Source organism: Nanorana parkeri, unplaced genomic scaffold (assembly GCF_000935625.1).
Source record: "Nanorana parkeri isolate BGI_ZX_2015 unplaced genomic scaffold, ASM93562v1 scaffold89, whole genome shotgun sequence".
NCBI lineage: Eukaryota > Metazoa > Chordata > Amphibia > Anura > Dicroglossidae > Nanorana > Nanorana parkeri.
In genome coordinates, this window is record NW_017306357.1 from 1522974 (window position 1) to 1538721 (window position 15748).

The 15748-nt window shown below is 42.8% G+C and overlaps 1 protein-coding gene across 1 annotated transcript in view; it reads left to right on the forward strand.

Annotated features, from left to right (window-relative positions):
* Positions 1-15474, forward strand: part of OSBPL9 (oxysterol binding protein like 9) — a 104805-nt gene extending 89331 nt beyond the window's left edge. Inside the window, exons 12-23 of the mRNA XM_018552453.1 lie at positions 14-126; positions 3268-3383; positions 4311-4396; positions 4500-4671; positions 7594-7678; positions 8679-8789; positions 9594-9657; positions 10359-10499; positions 10589-10667; positions 12334-12425; positions 13862-13997; positions 15148-15474. Coding sequence (XP_018407955.1) covers positions 14-126; positions 3268-3383; positions 4311-4396; positions 4500-4671; positions 7594-7678; positions 8679-8789; positions 9594-9657; positions 10359-10499; positions 10589-10667; positions 12334-12425; positions 13862-13997; positions 15148-15219 — 1267 coding nt within the window. The 3' untranslated portion in view covers positions 15220-15474. The remainder of the gene's footprint in view (positions 1-13; positions 127-3267; positions 3384-4310; positions 4397-4499; positions 4672-7593; positions 7679-8678; positions 8790-9593; positions 9658-10358; positions 10500-10588; positions 10668-12333; positions 12426-13861; positions 13998-15147) is intronic.
* The last annotated feature ends 274 nt before the right edge of the window (positions 15475-15748 follow it).

The window sequence follows — 15748 nt, forward strand, 5'->3', positions numbered from 1 at the left end:
TTTTTTTTTGTAGCACAACGGAGTCTACAGCCGCCCTGACACGCAGCAGCACAGGGACCAGCTTGAAAAGACCAGACACAACAGAGTCCATCAATTCCTCAATGTCCAATGGAACCAACGATGCAGGTACAGATATGTTACACAAGACGTACTTTAGGAGAAAGGAAACCCTGTACAGATTTGGAATGCAGATTTATTTTTGTGTATTCTTTTATTTAGGGAATCACCTTGTGTAGTACTATAGAACCTTATGGTTACACCTTCTAATTCCTCCTCTCTAAAGCTGTGACCGTTCCTATGGTATAAAACAGTCATTATTTGATATGCTCCAAATTCACAAGTTTATTGTGCTTTGTAGCAATAGATCTGATGTATTCACTTGCTGCTACCTGTATGCTATGTATATGTGTGTGTGTGTATGTATGTATGTATGTATGTATGTATGTATGTATGTGTATATATAACCCTCCTATTAAAAAAAAATACATAGTCCTATGGGGGTTTAAAAATGGGACATAATGTGCCAGGGGATCAGAAGGCCTTGGTTAAGGAGCAAGGTGCTACAATGACACCTGAGGCCCAACACTATGCCCAGGAGGGCTCTGTAGCACTTCTATGGCAGAAGAGAAATAATGATGACATCTCCCAGCGTTTCCCATAATGGTTTTGTGGCAGAGAAGATTAGCCAGTGTAGCTGTGCCCTTCCTCCCGCTACAGCAGCAGAAAAAAAAGGAAGAACTTGTACACACAGGCTTCAGTTTGCACACAGCCGTGTGTGCAGCAATATTTCACAAATAATTTGCTCAGCATTATAGTGGCTATAATTGTGGACACTCTTGGAATATGTAGCATTTCTCTAATTTCGAGTCATATATTTGGGCTCCATTCACACCTATATTTTAGGTGAAATTAGGGATTCTTGCGTAAGGAATTTACGATTTCCTGCAGCAGGAATCACTCATCTGCAGTTTCGCATGCGGCAGCTGTCACCCATTCAATTTAATAATGGGGTGACCGTCACATAAATTGCAAGCAGCAGAACGCTAGCGCACCGCAGGGAATCGTATGTGATATGATTAAATGCGTTTAGGAAGCAATAACTATCCCTGGACTCCACGATCGTGCTTCCAGGGATAGTGATTGATTCCTAACCTCATGTAATCGTATGACAGATGATTACATGCAGTGTGCCAGCTGCGTGTGCCAGCTGCGTTTTCAAATGCAGCGGCTGTCATTAAATTGAATAGGCGACAGTTACCACTTGTAAACAGCAGATTAGTGATTCCTGCTGCAGGAATTTGCAAGTTCCTGATGCAGGAATCCCTAATAGCACCTGAAATATTGGTGTGAATGGAGCCTTATAGACATGACATGGTCACTAGATCCATACTAAAAGATCAAGCAGCACAAATGTCAGCTCAGCATTAAGGGAAGCTTTAGGTATACCTTTAGAGAGAAATACATGGGGGAGGGTGTCATTACTGACCTCATTCTAAAAAATACTAGTTTCCTGGCTGTAAGTCTACCTGGAATACCTTTCAAAGCAGGAAAGTCAGAAGCCTTTTATCTGCATGTTTTAGGTCCATAATTTGAAGTACTGAAGCATGAAGGTTACAATCAGGCAGCTAACAGTAGGAGGGTTTAGTAGGCTCCTCGTGGCAAGTAGGCACCATGGGGAGATCCTAACCTCATGTAATCGTATGACAGATGATTACATGCAGTGTGCCAGCGTTCTGCGTTTTCAAATGCAGCGGCTGTCATTAAATTGAATAGGCGACAGTTACCACTTGTAAACAGCAGATTAGTGATTCCTGCTGCAGGAATTTGCAAGTTCCTGATGCAGGAATCCCTAATAGCACCTGAAATATTGGTGTGAATGGAGCCTTATAGACATGACATGGTCACTAGATCCATACTAAAAGATCAAGCAGCACAAATGTCAGCTCAGCATTAAGGGAAGCTTTAGGTATACCTTTAGAGAGAAATACATGGGGGAGGGTGTCATTACTGACCTCATTCTAAAAAATACTAGTTTCCTGGCTGTAAGTCTACCTGGAATACCTTTCAAAGCAGGAAAGTCAGAAGCCTTTTATCTGCATGTTTTAGGTCCATAATTTGAAGTACTGAAGCATGAAGGTTACAATCAGGCAGCTAACAGTAGGAGGGTTTAGTAGGCTCCTCGTGGCAAGTAGGCACCATGGGGAGTTTTGCTTATTACTCTTTTTGCTTTGACAACACTTTTTGTTGTGCTGAGTGAGCTTTCCAGTATAACTCTATAAGACACTGACTTCTAGACATGTGCGATTTCGTTTCGTTCCGAATCGAAATTCGGACGAATTTTCGGAAATTCGGACATTCGGATGTATCCGAATTCCGAATTACAGACCTAACGAATCCGAATTTCCATTTCCGAAATTCGGTAGCGGTAGTTCGAACGTTCCTTTCGTTTTCGGTTCTTATTCGTTTCTTATTCGTTTCGTTCGTTGGAGCAAAGTGACATTAGAGAAGGAGAAAAATATTTTCCCCCCCTCAAATGTCACGAATGAACGAACGAAACGAATAAGAACAGAAAACGAAACGAACGTTCGACCTACCGCTACCGAATTTCGTCCGAATTCCGAATCCGAATTGACTTTCACACCCGAAAAACGAAATAACACAAATCAGAATTTAAAACGAAACTAAACAAATGTTTTGGCAGTGCACATGTCTACTGACTTCTCCAAACAGGGAGCTAAGTCCCATTCAGCAAGCAGCCTACTCTTTAATAAAGGCACCTCAGCTGCTAGTAATGATGCTGCCATTAGTCAGAGGGATGATCCTATTCAATAGCTTTCCGCTGTGTTTGCAGTATGAGGACCACTGCCTAGCCCAATTACACATTATGAGTACAGCAGGCATGTCATTTATGTGGTTTTAAAGAAAATGTGTCCTGTATGAAGTAAGTTTACCGTGCTGTAAAGTAGTCCGACACATTATAAAAATTGCATTTTTCTTTCTGCCAATTCTGAATAATTAGTAGTATAATATAAACAGTTTGGGTGCATTCAATCTCCATTCCATAGCAGAGAACGGCACAGGATCAGGAAATCTGCTCTGTGTCTCAGCACCACAAACAATAATTAGGGATGGGGACACCTAAAGTGAATTTTATATCCTGTTGTAGTGGTTTTCTTGACATGTTTCTCGTATAAAAGAAAACTACTGTGTGTTGAAATGCTTCTTTTTGGTGATGGCTTACCTTTATTTGTATCCTCCACCCATCAGATCAGTATGACACTCATGATGACCGGGATGATGAAGAAGGGGAGTCAGTGGAGGAACACAAGAGTGTTATTATGCATCTGTTGTCCCAAGTCCGCCTGGGTATGGACTTGACTAAGGTGAGAGCTTACCCCGGGAGGAGGAACAAAGTGTGGTCTGTAGAAAGCAATCACTTTTCTGCTGCAGTTTAGGAAATGAAGGCTCTGTGCTCCAGATTTATATAGCTAGAGAACTGTTTTTGTACAGATCAAAAATGTTAATGTCCACATGGCACCTGTGACTTGTTCAGTTTTGCTATATGTACTAGGAAAGATTTCTTGGACTATTATGGAATTAGGAATGTAAGGGCACCCTCCAGTCAAACATGCAAATTATTAGAGAGGTGGAGATATGGAGTGCCGGATCTCCTGGTTTTGGCAAAAGCCCTGGCTAGTGGTATTATCTGCTGTAAATATGTTTCATTGACCACATCACCCAGACACCTAGGATGCATGGCTGGACTCTTGTAGTATGTTATTGAAAATATAAGGGGAGCACCAGACTGATTTGTGTCCAGATATATTTTAGCGTTGCATTTAGAAAAAAAAAGTAATTTCTAAGGAGGGGGAACCTGGGAATGCAAATTAGGCATTCTTACACAGCCTACTATTGGGTGACACTCATATTTGTATTGTGTGCATCTAGTGCCACTGACTTCCCCACTCACCAACAGATTTGGTAACCATTATCATCATCTGCCTTGGATATGTGTCTGCAGAAATCTAGTCAGGAGTGGTCTCTTGGTCCTGAGCATAGTCCTTGGGTAGTGTTTAGAGGGAATGGTAGCTTCAAAAACTTATGTTACATGATTCTTTGCTATGTATAGGCATCTGGAGACCACAGTCAGCGGTGGGATTTATCCTCTTAGAACATTTTCCTGAAGTGAACACCTTATCTCCTTCATTTTACGCTTCACTTGCAGGGAGTTACTTATTATTTGTAGCTTAGACTTCATTGGTATGGTTTTAAAGGCCATACATTTATATTCTATTCTTCCATTTGTGCAGGTTGTGCTCCCCACGTTTATTCTTGAGAGACGATCTCTGCTAGAGATGTATGCTGATTTCTTTGCACACCCTGATCTGTTTGTGAGGTACACTTTAATATTCTGCTCTAGTTGGTTGCTCTGATACTAGGACATTGAGCTTCCATTCCCTTTGCCATGTGATTCATCTGTCTGCCCTCTGTTCTTTCAGCATTGGTGACCACAAAGACCCCAAAGACAGGATGATCCAGGTGGTACGGTGGTACCTGTCCGCATTTCACGCAGGCCGCAAGGGGTCTGTAGCTAAGAAGCCTTACAACCCCATACTGGGAGAAGTTTTCCAGTGTCACTGGGTTCTACCTGGTTCAGAAAATGATGACTCTGTAAGTTCTAGAAGAGAGAGAGCTAGTGCAAATATATGAAAATGTAATCCTTATTTAATGGTGAAATGTCATGTTTTCAGTGAGGACTTATTTGTAAGCTCAGTGGTAAGTGGTTATTTTTTTTTATAGATATTAGATGGAGCCCTTCAACAAAATTTGGGCTGTCTGAATGTGTTTATTTATTTTTTATTCCACTGAGATCCAGACATCGGTTTCTAATTTTAAGCCCCTCGTCTCTCTTTCCTTCCTTCTCAGCCCTCCCCTTGCATCAACTTCCTTCACAGTCCTTTCCTTTCTCTCATCTCCTCTTTCTTCCCTCTCAATCTCCCTTGTATGTTCTTCCTTCAGAGCCCTTCTCTTTCCTTTCCCTCTCCCCCATTTCTTTCACCGCCATTCCCTCTCTTTTCTCTAGTCTCTTCTTCCTTCAGAGCCCTTCCCTCTCCTTTCCCTCATTACTTTCATGCACACCCCTTTCTTCCCATCCAGTTTTCTTGTGTATGGCTAGATTCACATCTTTACTTTTTTGTTTGCTGTGTTTTCCATTGCGATCAATAGAAACATATCATATGCATCTCAATGCATGCATAAAGATGTGCATCATAGCACACACAAACACACCATGATGTGTGTCAACGCATGTTCACAATGCAACACTTCACAATGTACATTCACACACAAAGGCGTGGTTTTGAATGCTTTCATTTAGAGCTGCAGCTAACGATTATTTTCAAAATCGATTAGTTAGCCGATTATTAAGTTCGATTAATCGGTTAATCGGATAAACAATTAAAAAAAAAATTAAAAATGGATCCAGTGATGGACTACTAGTTTGTATTGAGATTGTAGTCCATCACAGGAGCAAGCTTGGAGCGGTGGAAAAAAATAGTGTGGTGTGCAATATAGTGAAAAGGAAAGTGTAAAATTATACAGCAATGAATGCAGAATGGCACCGGCTATAGAGGACTACAAAACCCAGCAATAGTACATTATAGCTGGTGGTATTCTGCATTGTGCCGTATAATATATTATTGCTGGGATTTGTAGTCCTCTATACAGTGCAGTGCAGAATATCACCAGCTATAGAGGAGTCAACAAATCCCAGCAATACATTATACATACAGTGTATAATGTATTGCTGGGATTTGTATTCCTATGTATAATATACAGCACAATGTACCATCAGCTATAAAGGAATACAAATCCCAGCAATACATTATAGAGCACCATGTGTGGGAAGTGCAGGCTTACCTGAGCAGTCTTCCAGCAACTTGCTTCTGAGATCGGACCTGTCTATCGGTGGCTGTCATCCCCCCACACCTGCTCCTCCTTACTACATCTCCCCGCGTCCCTGTGCCGATCGTGGATGTGGGCGGGCGGTGAGTGTGAGGCGGGGAGGAGGTGCGGCGTGAAGAGCGTGGATGTGGGCGGGTCTGGCAGCGGCGAGCGTGAGGTGGGGAAGAGGTGCGGCGCGCAGCGTGTGTGGAGCCGTGAACAGGGCCAACTGATCGGAAGCCGATTAATCGATTATTGAAAAAGTTGACAACTTTTTCAATAATCGATTATAATCGATTATGTCGATTAGTTGTTGCAGCCCTAGTACCTTCACAGTCCTTTCCTTTCTCTCATCTCCTCTTTCTTCCCTCTCAATCTCCCTTGTATGTTCTTCCTTCAGAGCCCTTCTCTTTCCTTTCCCTCTCCCCCATTTCTTTCACCGCCATTCCCTCTCTTTTCTCTAGTCTCTTCTTCCTTCAGAGCCCTTCCCTCTCCTTTCCCTCATTACTTTCATGCACACCCCTTTCTTCCCATCCAGTTTTCTTGTGTATGGCTAGATTCACATCTTTACTTTTTTGTTTGCTGTGTTTTCCATTGCGATCAATAGAAACATATCATATGCATCTCAATGCATGCATAAAGATGTGCATCATAGCACACACAAACACACCATGATGTGTGTCAACGCATGTTCACAATGCAACACTTCACAATGTACATTCACACACAAAGGCGTGGTTTTGAATGCTTTCATTGATTTAATTGGAAAATGCATCAAGGAAAAAAAGCATAGATGTGTATCCAGCCCAGGCATAGGACATACTATATATTGTTCCTTCCTTATTCATGTTCATGAGACCACCACACCTGTTCGGCTGGACCTCCACTGTTTACTTTTAGTGCATTGCAGGGATTGCCCCCACGTTCATTGGGAAAATGCGTTATCCATCTTCAAACAAAAAAATTAATCGTAGAGGGCTACACATATAATTAATACCTGTAATTCTGCTTCTTGTTTCAAAAACCCTATAACATTCAGTGGAAAAAATAGAGAGTGTAGATTTAATTTAAAATCCCCTGAGCAAGTGTCCCCATAGTGTAGTATTCAGCCAGTTGTTCTGAAAACTCCCAGTCCTGTGCGGAGTCCTGTGCCAAAGAAAATACAAACTAGAAAGTCCAAGAAATGTTTTAAATGATTTTTCGGTATGCTGTGTGAATGGGAACACATAATAAACATATAGTGGGGCTTCTCGAATTTGGCTCCAAAGGTGGAGATACTCTTTGAGCCTTAATCCTTTTTGTCGTGGTCAGAGGAACTAACGTACTCTCATCTCTTTTCCACTATACTAAAGAACTGAAGAAAAAAATTTAAATAAAGTCTTTACTGACTTATATGCTCACGTCGGAGAGATTGCCATTGAATCTTTCCCCCCAATGTCAACCTGTTATTAAACTGGGAAGGGAAGTTAAATCTCCCCAGTGGACATTCTGTCCATAACCAAGAGAGGAAAAACAAATGTAGCTTCAGTTGAGAGGTTTTGTGTTAGTTGTGTAGTTTTCCTGGTTGTTGAACAGGCTGACAAATCGGTGTTGTCTCTGTTGTTTCTGCTGCTCTTTGTGAATTGAATCATTTGTTGTTTTATCTTGTAGGAGCCAGTTTCTGAAGGACCGATTCCATGGGCTTCCAAAAACAATATCACATTTGTGTCCGAGCAGGTCTCGCACCATCCACCAAGTAGGTCACTGCACCTTATTCCTTACATTTCATTGTCTGGAAGACCTATTTTATTTACATTCGTGTGTCCACAGATGTCTTGCTTTCTCTCTCTCTGCCACTGCTGTCTTAGGATGAGAGCAGAGCTGGAAACCCAGTTAAAGATCACTGACCTTTGTGTTAGAACAGTTCAGTCACTGTGGTCACTAGTTATATATTATCTGGGGGGGGGTCAGATTTTTTAAAAGGGCATTTCAAGAAAATATAGGAATCATATTTATTCTGGACTGCTCCATAAAGGAAGGTTGGGTCTAAGATGATACAGATTAAAGCAAATTCAATCTGTTGGTTTATTATCCTCGTTATTTAGTGCCTTGAAACATCTGAAGATGCACATTTTGCAAACCAGGCAAATTCTGTAGCTTGGTCCAATAATTCATGTGCCTCTTAATAATTTATTGGGACATAAATCTTCATCTTGTTTTCGATTATGAAGCTGCAGGTAATAGTCTGTACTCAGAACAGAGAAGAATGCAATCCAGCCAATACGTTGTAATGTTTACTTTTCCATGTACCAGCCACGTTACAGTCAGTCATTTCTGGGATAATGCCGTGCTCTTACAATGAAATTATAAATATTTGGTTCCCCTTTTCCTTCCCTAACATGTCCATTGTGGCCTTGCCAGGACCTAGAAGTGTCCTGAAACTCATGGATAGTAGTATGTGTATGTACACCGCAGACCATAATGGGACAAACCCAATGATCTGTAAAAGCGCTATTTTAGAATGACCATCTGTATGGCCTTTTCATGATCTTCCAAGAAGCCCTAAACTGTAAAACTTTCTTGTGCCAAAGTGGCGCATCTTAGGGGGACTTCAGCTGTCCCGAGCCCGCCAGCAATAGTGACAACTCTTACATAATATTGTGGTAAGGTAATGGTAAAGTTTGTTCCAAAGTGAATGGTTTACAGCAATTTTCCGAACTTTGCAAGTTCTGCTATATAAATTTTTTTTTTTGTAGTTTCAGCCTTCTATGCCGAATGTTACAACAAGAGGATACAGTTCAATGCTCACATCTGGACAAAGTCCAAGTTCTTGGGGATGTCTATAGGAGTCCACAATATTGGGCAAGGTAAGGACACACAGAGATGTCGTTGTTCTCAGGGGAATGTAGTACAGTGTACTCCATATTGTAGAATAATTCCTCTAGTAGAAAGGCTCAGGAGCGGTTGTAATTTATGGGTCATTATCACAAAAAGAGAACCATTCATTTTTGAGGTTTACCTCATGAAAAATGTACCATGGTGGTCCTGTGTGGTTGTTCTTTTAGACTGCAGTAAAAGGTCCCAGCAAGCTCCCTGACCCAATGTCTCAGTTTCAGCAGCAGACACACCAGCTTCTCCCAGGATCCTTCTTAAGGGGTTTTATTTTAAAAATAAAATAAGTAGATATATGGCACTGGGTTGGTGCGCCTATTTAATCTTCTTAGCTAGAAGAATCATTCCTCCGTAAATTCTGATGGCGACAAGACTATGCCAATACTATATTACTAAAGAAGTCTTTGTCTGAATGGCTGGTCTCTATTCATTTATATTTTCTCCTTCTTCTGGAGTTAGACTTCCTTTTGTCCTTTTTATTTTATCTGCGACAATTCTGCTAATGTTATATGGTGATGGCATAAGGTTAGAAAGATGTGGAGCCTTTCGCATAGAGACGACTTCAGGGCTTTGAGTGCCATCTTTTTTTTTCTTTCGCCTCTCTTCGTGGTTTGCATATAGTAAAGGAAAGCCGCCGGTTCTTGGTTTCTCTAACATGACTGGACTAATCCTCTAGAAATCTGAATAAAAAAAGATATTGCATACACTCAAGTTTTTTTTCAACTGCCCTGAATTAGTAGAGCCGGTCACAATGCATTTCTTTCCCTTTGTCTTCACAGGTTGTGTGTCCTGCTTAGACTATGATGAACACTACATTGTAACCTTCCCCAATGGATATGGGAGGTGAGTGAAAAATAATCGGAATAACACAGCTGCTGCAAACGGCTTTGGGGAATTCTATTTTTCCCACAACTGTTAATTAATATTTAATTAGGACATCCACTGACCACTTTACCATTACATGTACTAAGCATGCTTTAAAGCCACGTCATGTTGTTAATGTGTGCAGGTCTATATGGTCTATATAGCTAATTGCAGGCTGTAGAAACTAGCAAACATTGGCTTTTAATAAACTTTGACAATAACTTTGATGCTGTCCCTTCTATCTTTAGCTGCCCCCAGAGTACACATCACAGCATTTAGAAATGGAGGTTTCCACTATAAAGCAGACTGCTGAGGTTCTCTCTCAGCTCCTTGTCAGCACATGCACACTTCTAATGCTGCCCCTCCCTCTTCCAGTCTAAAATCATATCATTATTTTTTGAATGAATATATAGATATTGATACATTTATTGGTGTTTTGCATCTGCCTGGAGTTCAGATCTAAGTTTATATCTCGCCAGACAGTGCTTGAAGAAATATTTCTGATAGTACTGGGTCAATGAGCTGGCTGGTGTCTCACATCTGCGATGGCTGTTATATCCTTTAAAAATATATTTATCCCGGCTAAATCAATCGGTAACTTTGCTTTTATCGGTTCTATATATGGTATATGTATTATGAACTGCTTAAGAAACCTATGACCAAAAAAAGTGTGTCCTCAGGTCCATCCTCACTGTGCCATGGGTGGAGCTCGGAGGAGAATGCAACATCAACTGTTCCAAAACCGGCTACAGCGCCACCATCACCTTCCACACCAAACCTTTCTATGGTGGGAAGAAGCACAGAGTCACAGCGGAAATCTAGTGAGTGTAGAAGATCTCCTTGGCACAACTGTCCTCAGTTCATAAGAACCAAAGCAAATATTTTCTTTTTGTCCCTTTTTCCCTTCTAGTTCTCCTAATGACAAGAAGTCTTTATGTTCAGTGGAAGGAGAGTGGAATGGTGTTATGTATACAAAAAATGCAAGTGGGGTAAGATGTATTTCATAATGAGGCATTCTTGTTTCTTCCATTGTTGTCATATTTGGTTGTTTTGGTTTCTTGATGAACTTCTAGAGCAGGCATATTGAATTCAAATTTAAGAAGGTCCAGTCAGTAAACTTTTCTTTCAGCAGAGCTGCGAATCTTGTGTCTTTGCCCCCCTGGCATTAGGTGTCCCCATCAGAGTACCTGCTTACATGTAATGAGTGCTGGGTTATATCTGACTGGATGAGCGGGCCTTGGAGAGTCTCCTTGCGCCAGCCAGACATGACCCATTGCCAGGGGCACAATTGGGGTCTACACAGAACTGTCATTTACGCTCGCCCCAAAAACTGCAAGTTACCACCCCACCCTCAGTCTTTTGCTTATTTAAAATCTCAAAGGTTTTATAGTATAACTATGGCCTCCCATTTCAAATCAATATATGCTTCAGTACTGAAATGCGAGTCCCCCTGCAAAGTCCCACAACTATGTGTTGATCCTGCCAGTGAAGATCATATAATGCAGCTTCCTGTGATGGTGTGGCAATGATGCTGCACTGATTCTGAATTGCCACTCATGTAGGCGGAGCCTTCTTGCAAAATGTTGCAGAGGGTGTGGCTATCGGCATTGTCACTGCTGCATCACAAGCCTGTAGCTTTCCAATCAGTACCTTGCTACACTTGTCCTGCTTTCTGGATTGATGGAACTACCTCTGTGCCTGAAACCTCCCACTGTGAGCTGCAGTACCTTGGAGGGGGAGCATGAGACGCAAAGGATGATTTGGCTTGGTCAGGGAAGGTAAAGGAGTTTTACGGTTTACTTTGAGGCTTGCACATTATATAAATGAGTCCTGCAAAAGCCTTTATTTTGGCTGAGATTGAACGTTTATCTGCCGGCTCTGCTGTGTACTACAACATTGATTTGCGTGGCTATAAAGCACCCCAGTCATGACAGACCACAAGAATAACTCAACATAGGTAAAACCAACCACGCACGCACACTATATGTGTACTACAAAAGTGATATATACATATATCACTTTTGTAGTACACATGTAGTATATATATATCATTTTAGTGACATTTGTGTCTTCATTAAGATTTGCTCTTCTGACTCGGAGAAAGGAAGCAATGTGTAAAACTCCATAACTGAAAACGGACAGCAGTTAAAACCCAACAAATGCTCTAACCCCTGACCTCTCCATACAAAACATAATACAGGTGGTCTACCTTAAAGTGTAACTAAAGTAAACGGCTGGTGCCCAGGGCTGTGTAAGTATGCACAGCATATCTGCATATTATGCCCCCCCGGCCAGGTTCAGCGTCTTTGGCCATGATTGGCCGGCATGGGATACTGAAATACCCGTACATACGTATGGGAGTTCAATCATCCCCTCGCAGAAGGCAATCCAAGACTGTACATTGACCTACACATGGAAGAAACATTGCTGGCAAGACATAGAGGAGGTGTTATTCCAGAAGAGTCTGTGATAAAATCCTGACTGTCAGCAAGCCTCAGTTCCACTTTAACTCCATCTCAGTGGGCAGTCACAAGACCAGACTAGTTTCCTGTCCCCCCAAGGCCGCCATCAGACCATTAATTGTAAGTACTCATGAGGCTTATTCTATTATTATTATTATTAAGTGGACCTTTGCCTTTTTTTTTCTTTTCACAGGAGAATGTCGTTTTTATAGATACCAAGAATATGCCTATGGTAAAGAAGAAGGTCCGCAAGTTGGAAGATCAAATAGAATTTGAATCCAGAAGGTAAATATATATTGCCCTAAGACATAACATTATTGTACCTACTGTAAAATCCATGAGGGACATGGGAATTATGAAATAGTTGGGTTATACTGCTGCCTGCAGGAGACTGGGACACTGGCAAATAGAACAATTGTAACCAGGCCCAATATAACTCCTCCTCTACCCAATATGCCTCTGTTTTGTGAGAAAACAGTACAAAGGTCCAGCAAGAAGCACAGAGGTGGGACCCGTGTCCCTCAATAGACTCTGAGATTTCTTTTTTGTACCTGGCATGAAATCCTGTAAGGACAGTGAGTCTAAACCAATGAGAGCCAATTGGCAATCCACTAAAACAGGTAGGACATCACATTATGAGGAGGAAGATACCAGATCAACATAAAACCAAACCACTGAGAAAATCCCAGAAAAACAGGTCCCTAAAGGGCACATAACATGTCCAGAATAGAAAACCATCTGGTCCAAATGAGAAGACACAAGCCTTTTACTGCTGAGCCTTAGGGAAAGGAAGTTTCATGAGGAGCATAGAGGTTGGTCAGTCGGTCAGACAACAGGATGTAAAGCCTTCCCAGTATAATATCACAACGGCTCGATAAATAACCCCTGAGACTGGGAAAAATCCCAAGGGTACGAGCCCTGGCGTCAGGCTGTGCCTAGAGCCTCATAGCTGCAGTGTAAGATCTCAGACACTGCTGCCTCTGACTGCTAATCTCATGAGATTTGGTGCCATCAGTACAGTGCTGCTCACTTTTCTCCTTGCTGGAGGCCCTGCCATGAGGATGTAAAACCCTACTTCTACTAAGATGGTCACCTCCGCCTAGGGACACACTACAGACCAGGGCATTGTGAGTCTGTAATGGGTAAAAATCAGATGCAGCGAGACCATGTGCAGGACTGGTGACTAGTCCCTTTGCCTTCTGTGCCCCATCCCCCAACATCTTCCAGGGTTTCCTTCCTCTATCAAGAGACACCTTCTCATGTATGGCAAAGTGACAGTGCTTTCACCTGATATACCGGCCCATCCACAAGTTCTCACTCCATTGCTCTAATAGAGAAGGGCTTCTGGTTATTAGGGACCATGTGACCTCCCACATGACAGTACTTGGGACAGAGGATAAGTAAGGCAGTGACTTCATCCACTGGGGTAAGCGAAGACTTTTCAGGGAGGACTCATGCAGGAGGAGTGTAGATGGGTGAGGTGTACACCTTGCTGGGTACCAAGCGGCACGGTCACTCTGCCTTAAATAAACACAGTCCCATTTAAATATGTGTGCGTTCTAAAGCACTGAACATATAATGCTCCTGACTGACGGAAAAGGATGTTTCATTGCATTTGGATTAGAGTGTAACAGTATGTAATTGCAGTGTGTGTGACCTACTCCCAGCAGTGCTGAGCATTAAATACAATGCAGACTTTCTCACATCTACACTTTCAACAGGTTATGGAAAGACGTCACATACAACTTGAAGGTCAAAGATATTGACGCTGCCACTGACGCAAAGCACCGCCTGGAAGAGCGGCAACGAGCTGAAGCCAGAGAGCGCAAAGAAAAAGAAGTGCAATGGGAGACCAGGGTACGCTCCACTTCTTGTATTTCCAGTCATAGCATCAAATAAGATTCCAGCCATCAGTATCCTATCCCCAGGAGTCACATAGTCTATAGCTGGTGCTTGCCATATCTTCAAGGCAAAGGAGCAGTAACTGCAGTGCGTCACTCAGATGTAAACACTTCCATTTCTCCTAGAAAAATGAGGCATTGCAACGCTGCCATCGTCTCTTCACACAGCTCCCGGAGGAAGGGGGCGGGGCCACGGTTCAGCTTAGCCATGCTCCCTGACCACTCCATTGCAAATACCCTCCTGACCTAGAAACACTCTCCCAGTTTCTTGGCTCAGGAGAAGGTTTTACATGCTGCTGGCCGTGTCCCCATAGACAGGTGTAGGTGCTTCTGCGGAGTGTCTCCTGTCTGAGTAAGCGGCCGGGTTGGAGGATTACACGGGTTTAAACTAACCTGCACTTCTGTCCCCTTCCTGTGATTGGAGACATTTCATCTCAGCTGGACCAGACAATCCTAGCAATACAAAGTGGAGACATAACCTGTCAGGTTAGCAAATGCCCAAAGCATAAAACTCAGAGGTTATATATGTCACCTCCAAACTATCCAAAACTGGGGGAGGGGGAATTAGGGATGCACCGATACCAGTTTTTCGGTATCAAGTGCCGATATTTTTTTTTTACCGGTACTGGCTGATTTGGAATACCAGAGACTTGTGTCCCGATTTATCAGGAAGTCGGCGGATCACAAGTGCCTGGGAAGCCAATGTTCTATTGAAAAAAAATACCAGCTTCATTTGCTGAGGCTGCCTGACCAGTCAGGAAGCCGGGTTATTACGTGCCATCTCACTTCCTGATTGGTCAGGAAGCCAGACTGCCTAGCAACAAGTAAAGCTGGCTTCCTAACCAATCAGGTAGCCGGGAGGCAGATGATAACCCACAGCCCGGCTTCCTGATTGGAAAGGAAAGCCAGTTCCATTGGCACTGCCGGTTAGAGGGAGATCTTCTGGTATAGGAGGTAAGTATCGGAGCATTTGGACAAGGGCGAGCTCTCCATTGGGGAATCTCTAGTAAGAACGCGGGCAGTGGGACAGATTATGTGGGTGTAGCCTTGTCCTATGTACAGAGATGTCGCTCCTTCTCTACTGACCTGCCTCTTCATTCTCTTAGCTGTTTCATGAGGATGGCGAGTGCTGGGTGTACGATGAGCCACTGCTTAAAAGATTGCCCATCAAGCAATGAGAGGCCTATAGAACAATCAGAACAGAACCCTATCAAGAACCAGGTGAAGTCCAGAAAAAAACCAAGATGGTATTGTGACATTTCCGGATGATCCGACTCTCTCTCTGGTGCTGGGAGTGCCCTTACATTGCAGCGGTTCTTTACTCAGGGATACTGGACTTCAACAGAGTGACAATTCAAACAGGACATGGTGTCCATGATCCACAATAACGCTTTAAAGGTCCTGTACTTCCCCCATACAAAGCATAGCTGGTGCCTGATGATGGGCCTGTCCGCTCCGTAGAGACTGGTGTCACCTTGTAACTTCATCCCTAATGGATGAATAGGGTAAGCCAGGCCCATGAAATGATTGATTCATTGCATACAGGTCCCAGGTCCCAGCACCTCTACCCACCACAGCTGTCTCCTGGAATGAGTCTGGATGTCTACTGCATCACCGGTATGGCTGTGATAGGCAATGGTCAGCTGCCGGATGGAATTCTCTGCATTCCCGGGGGAGACCACTAGATGGCACCAGACACAAATGCTG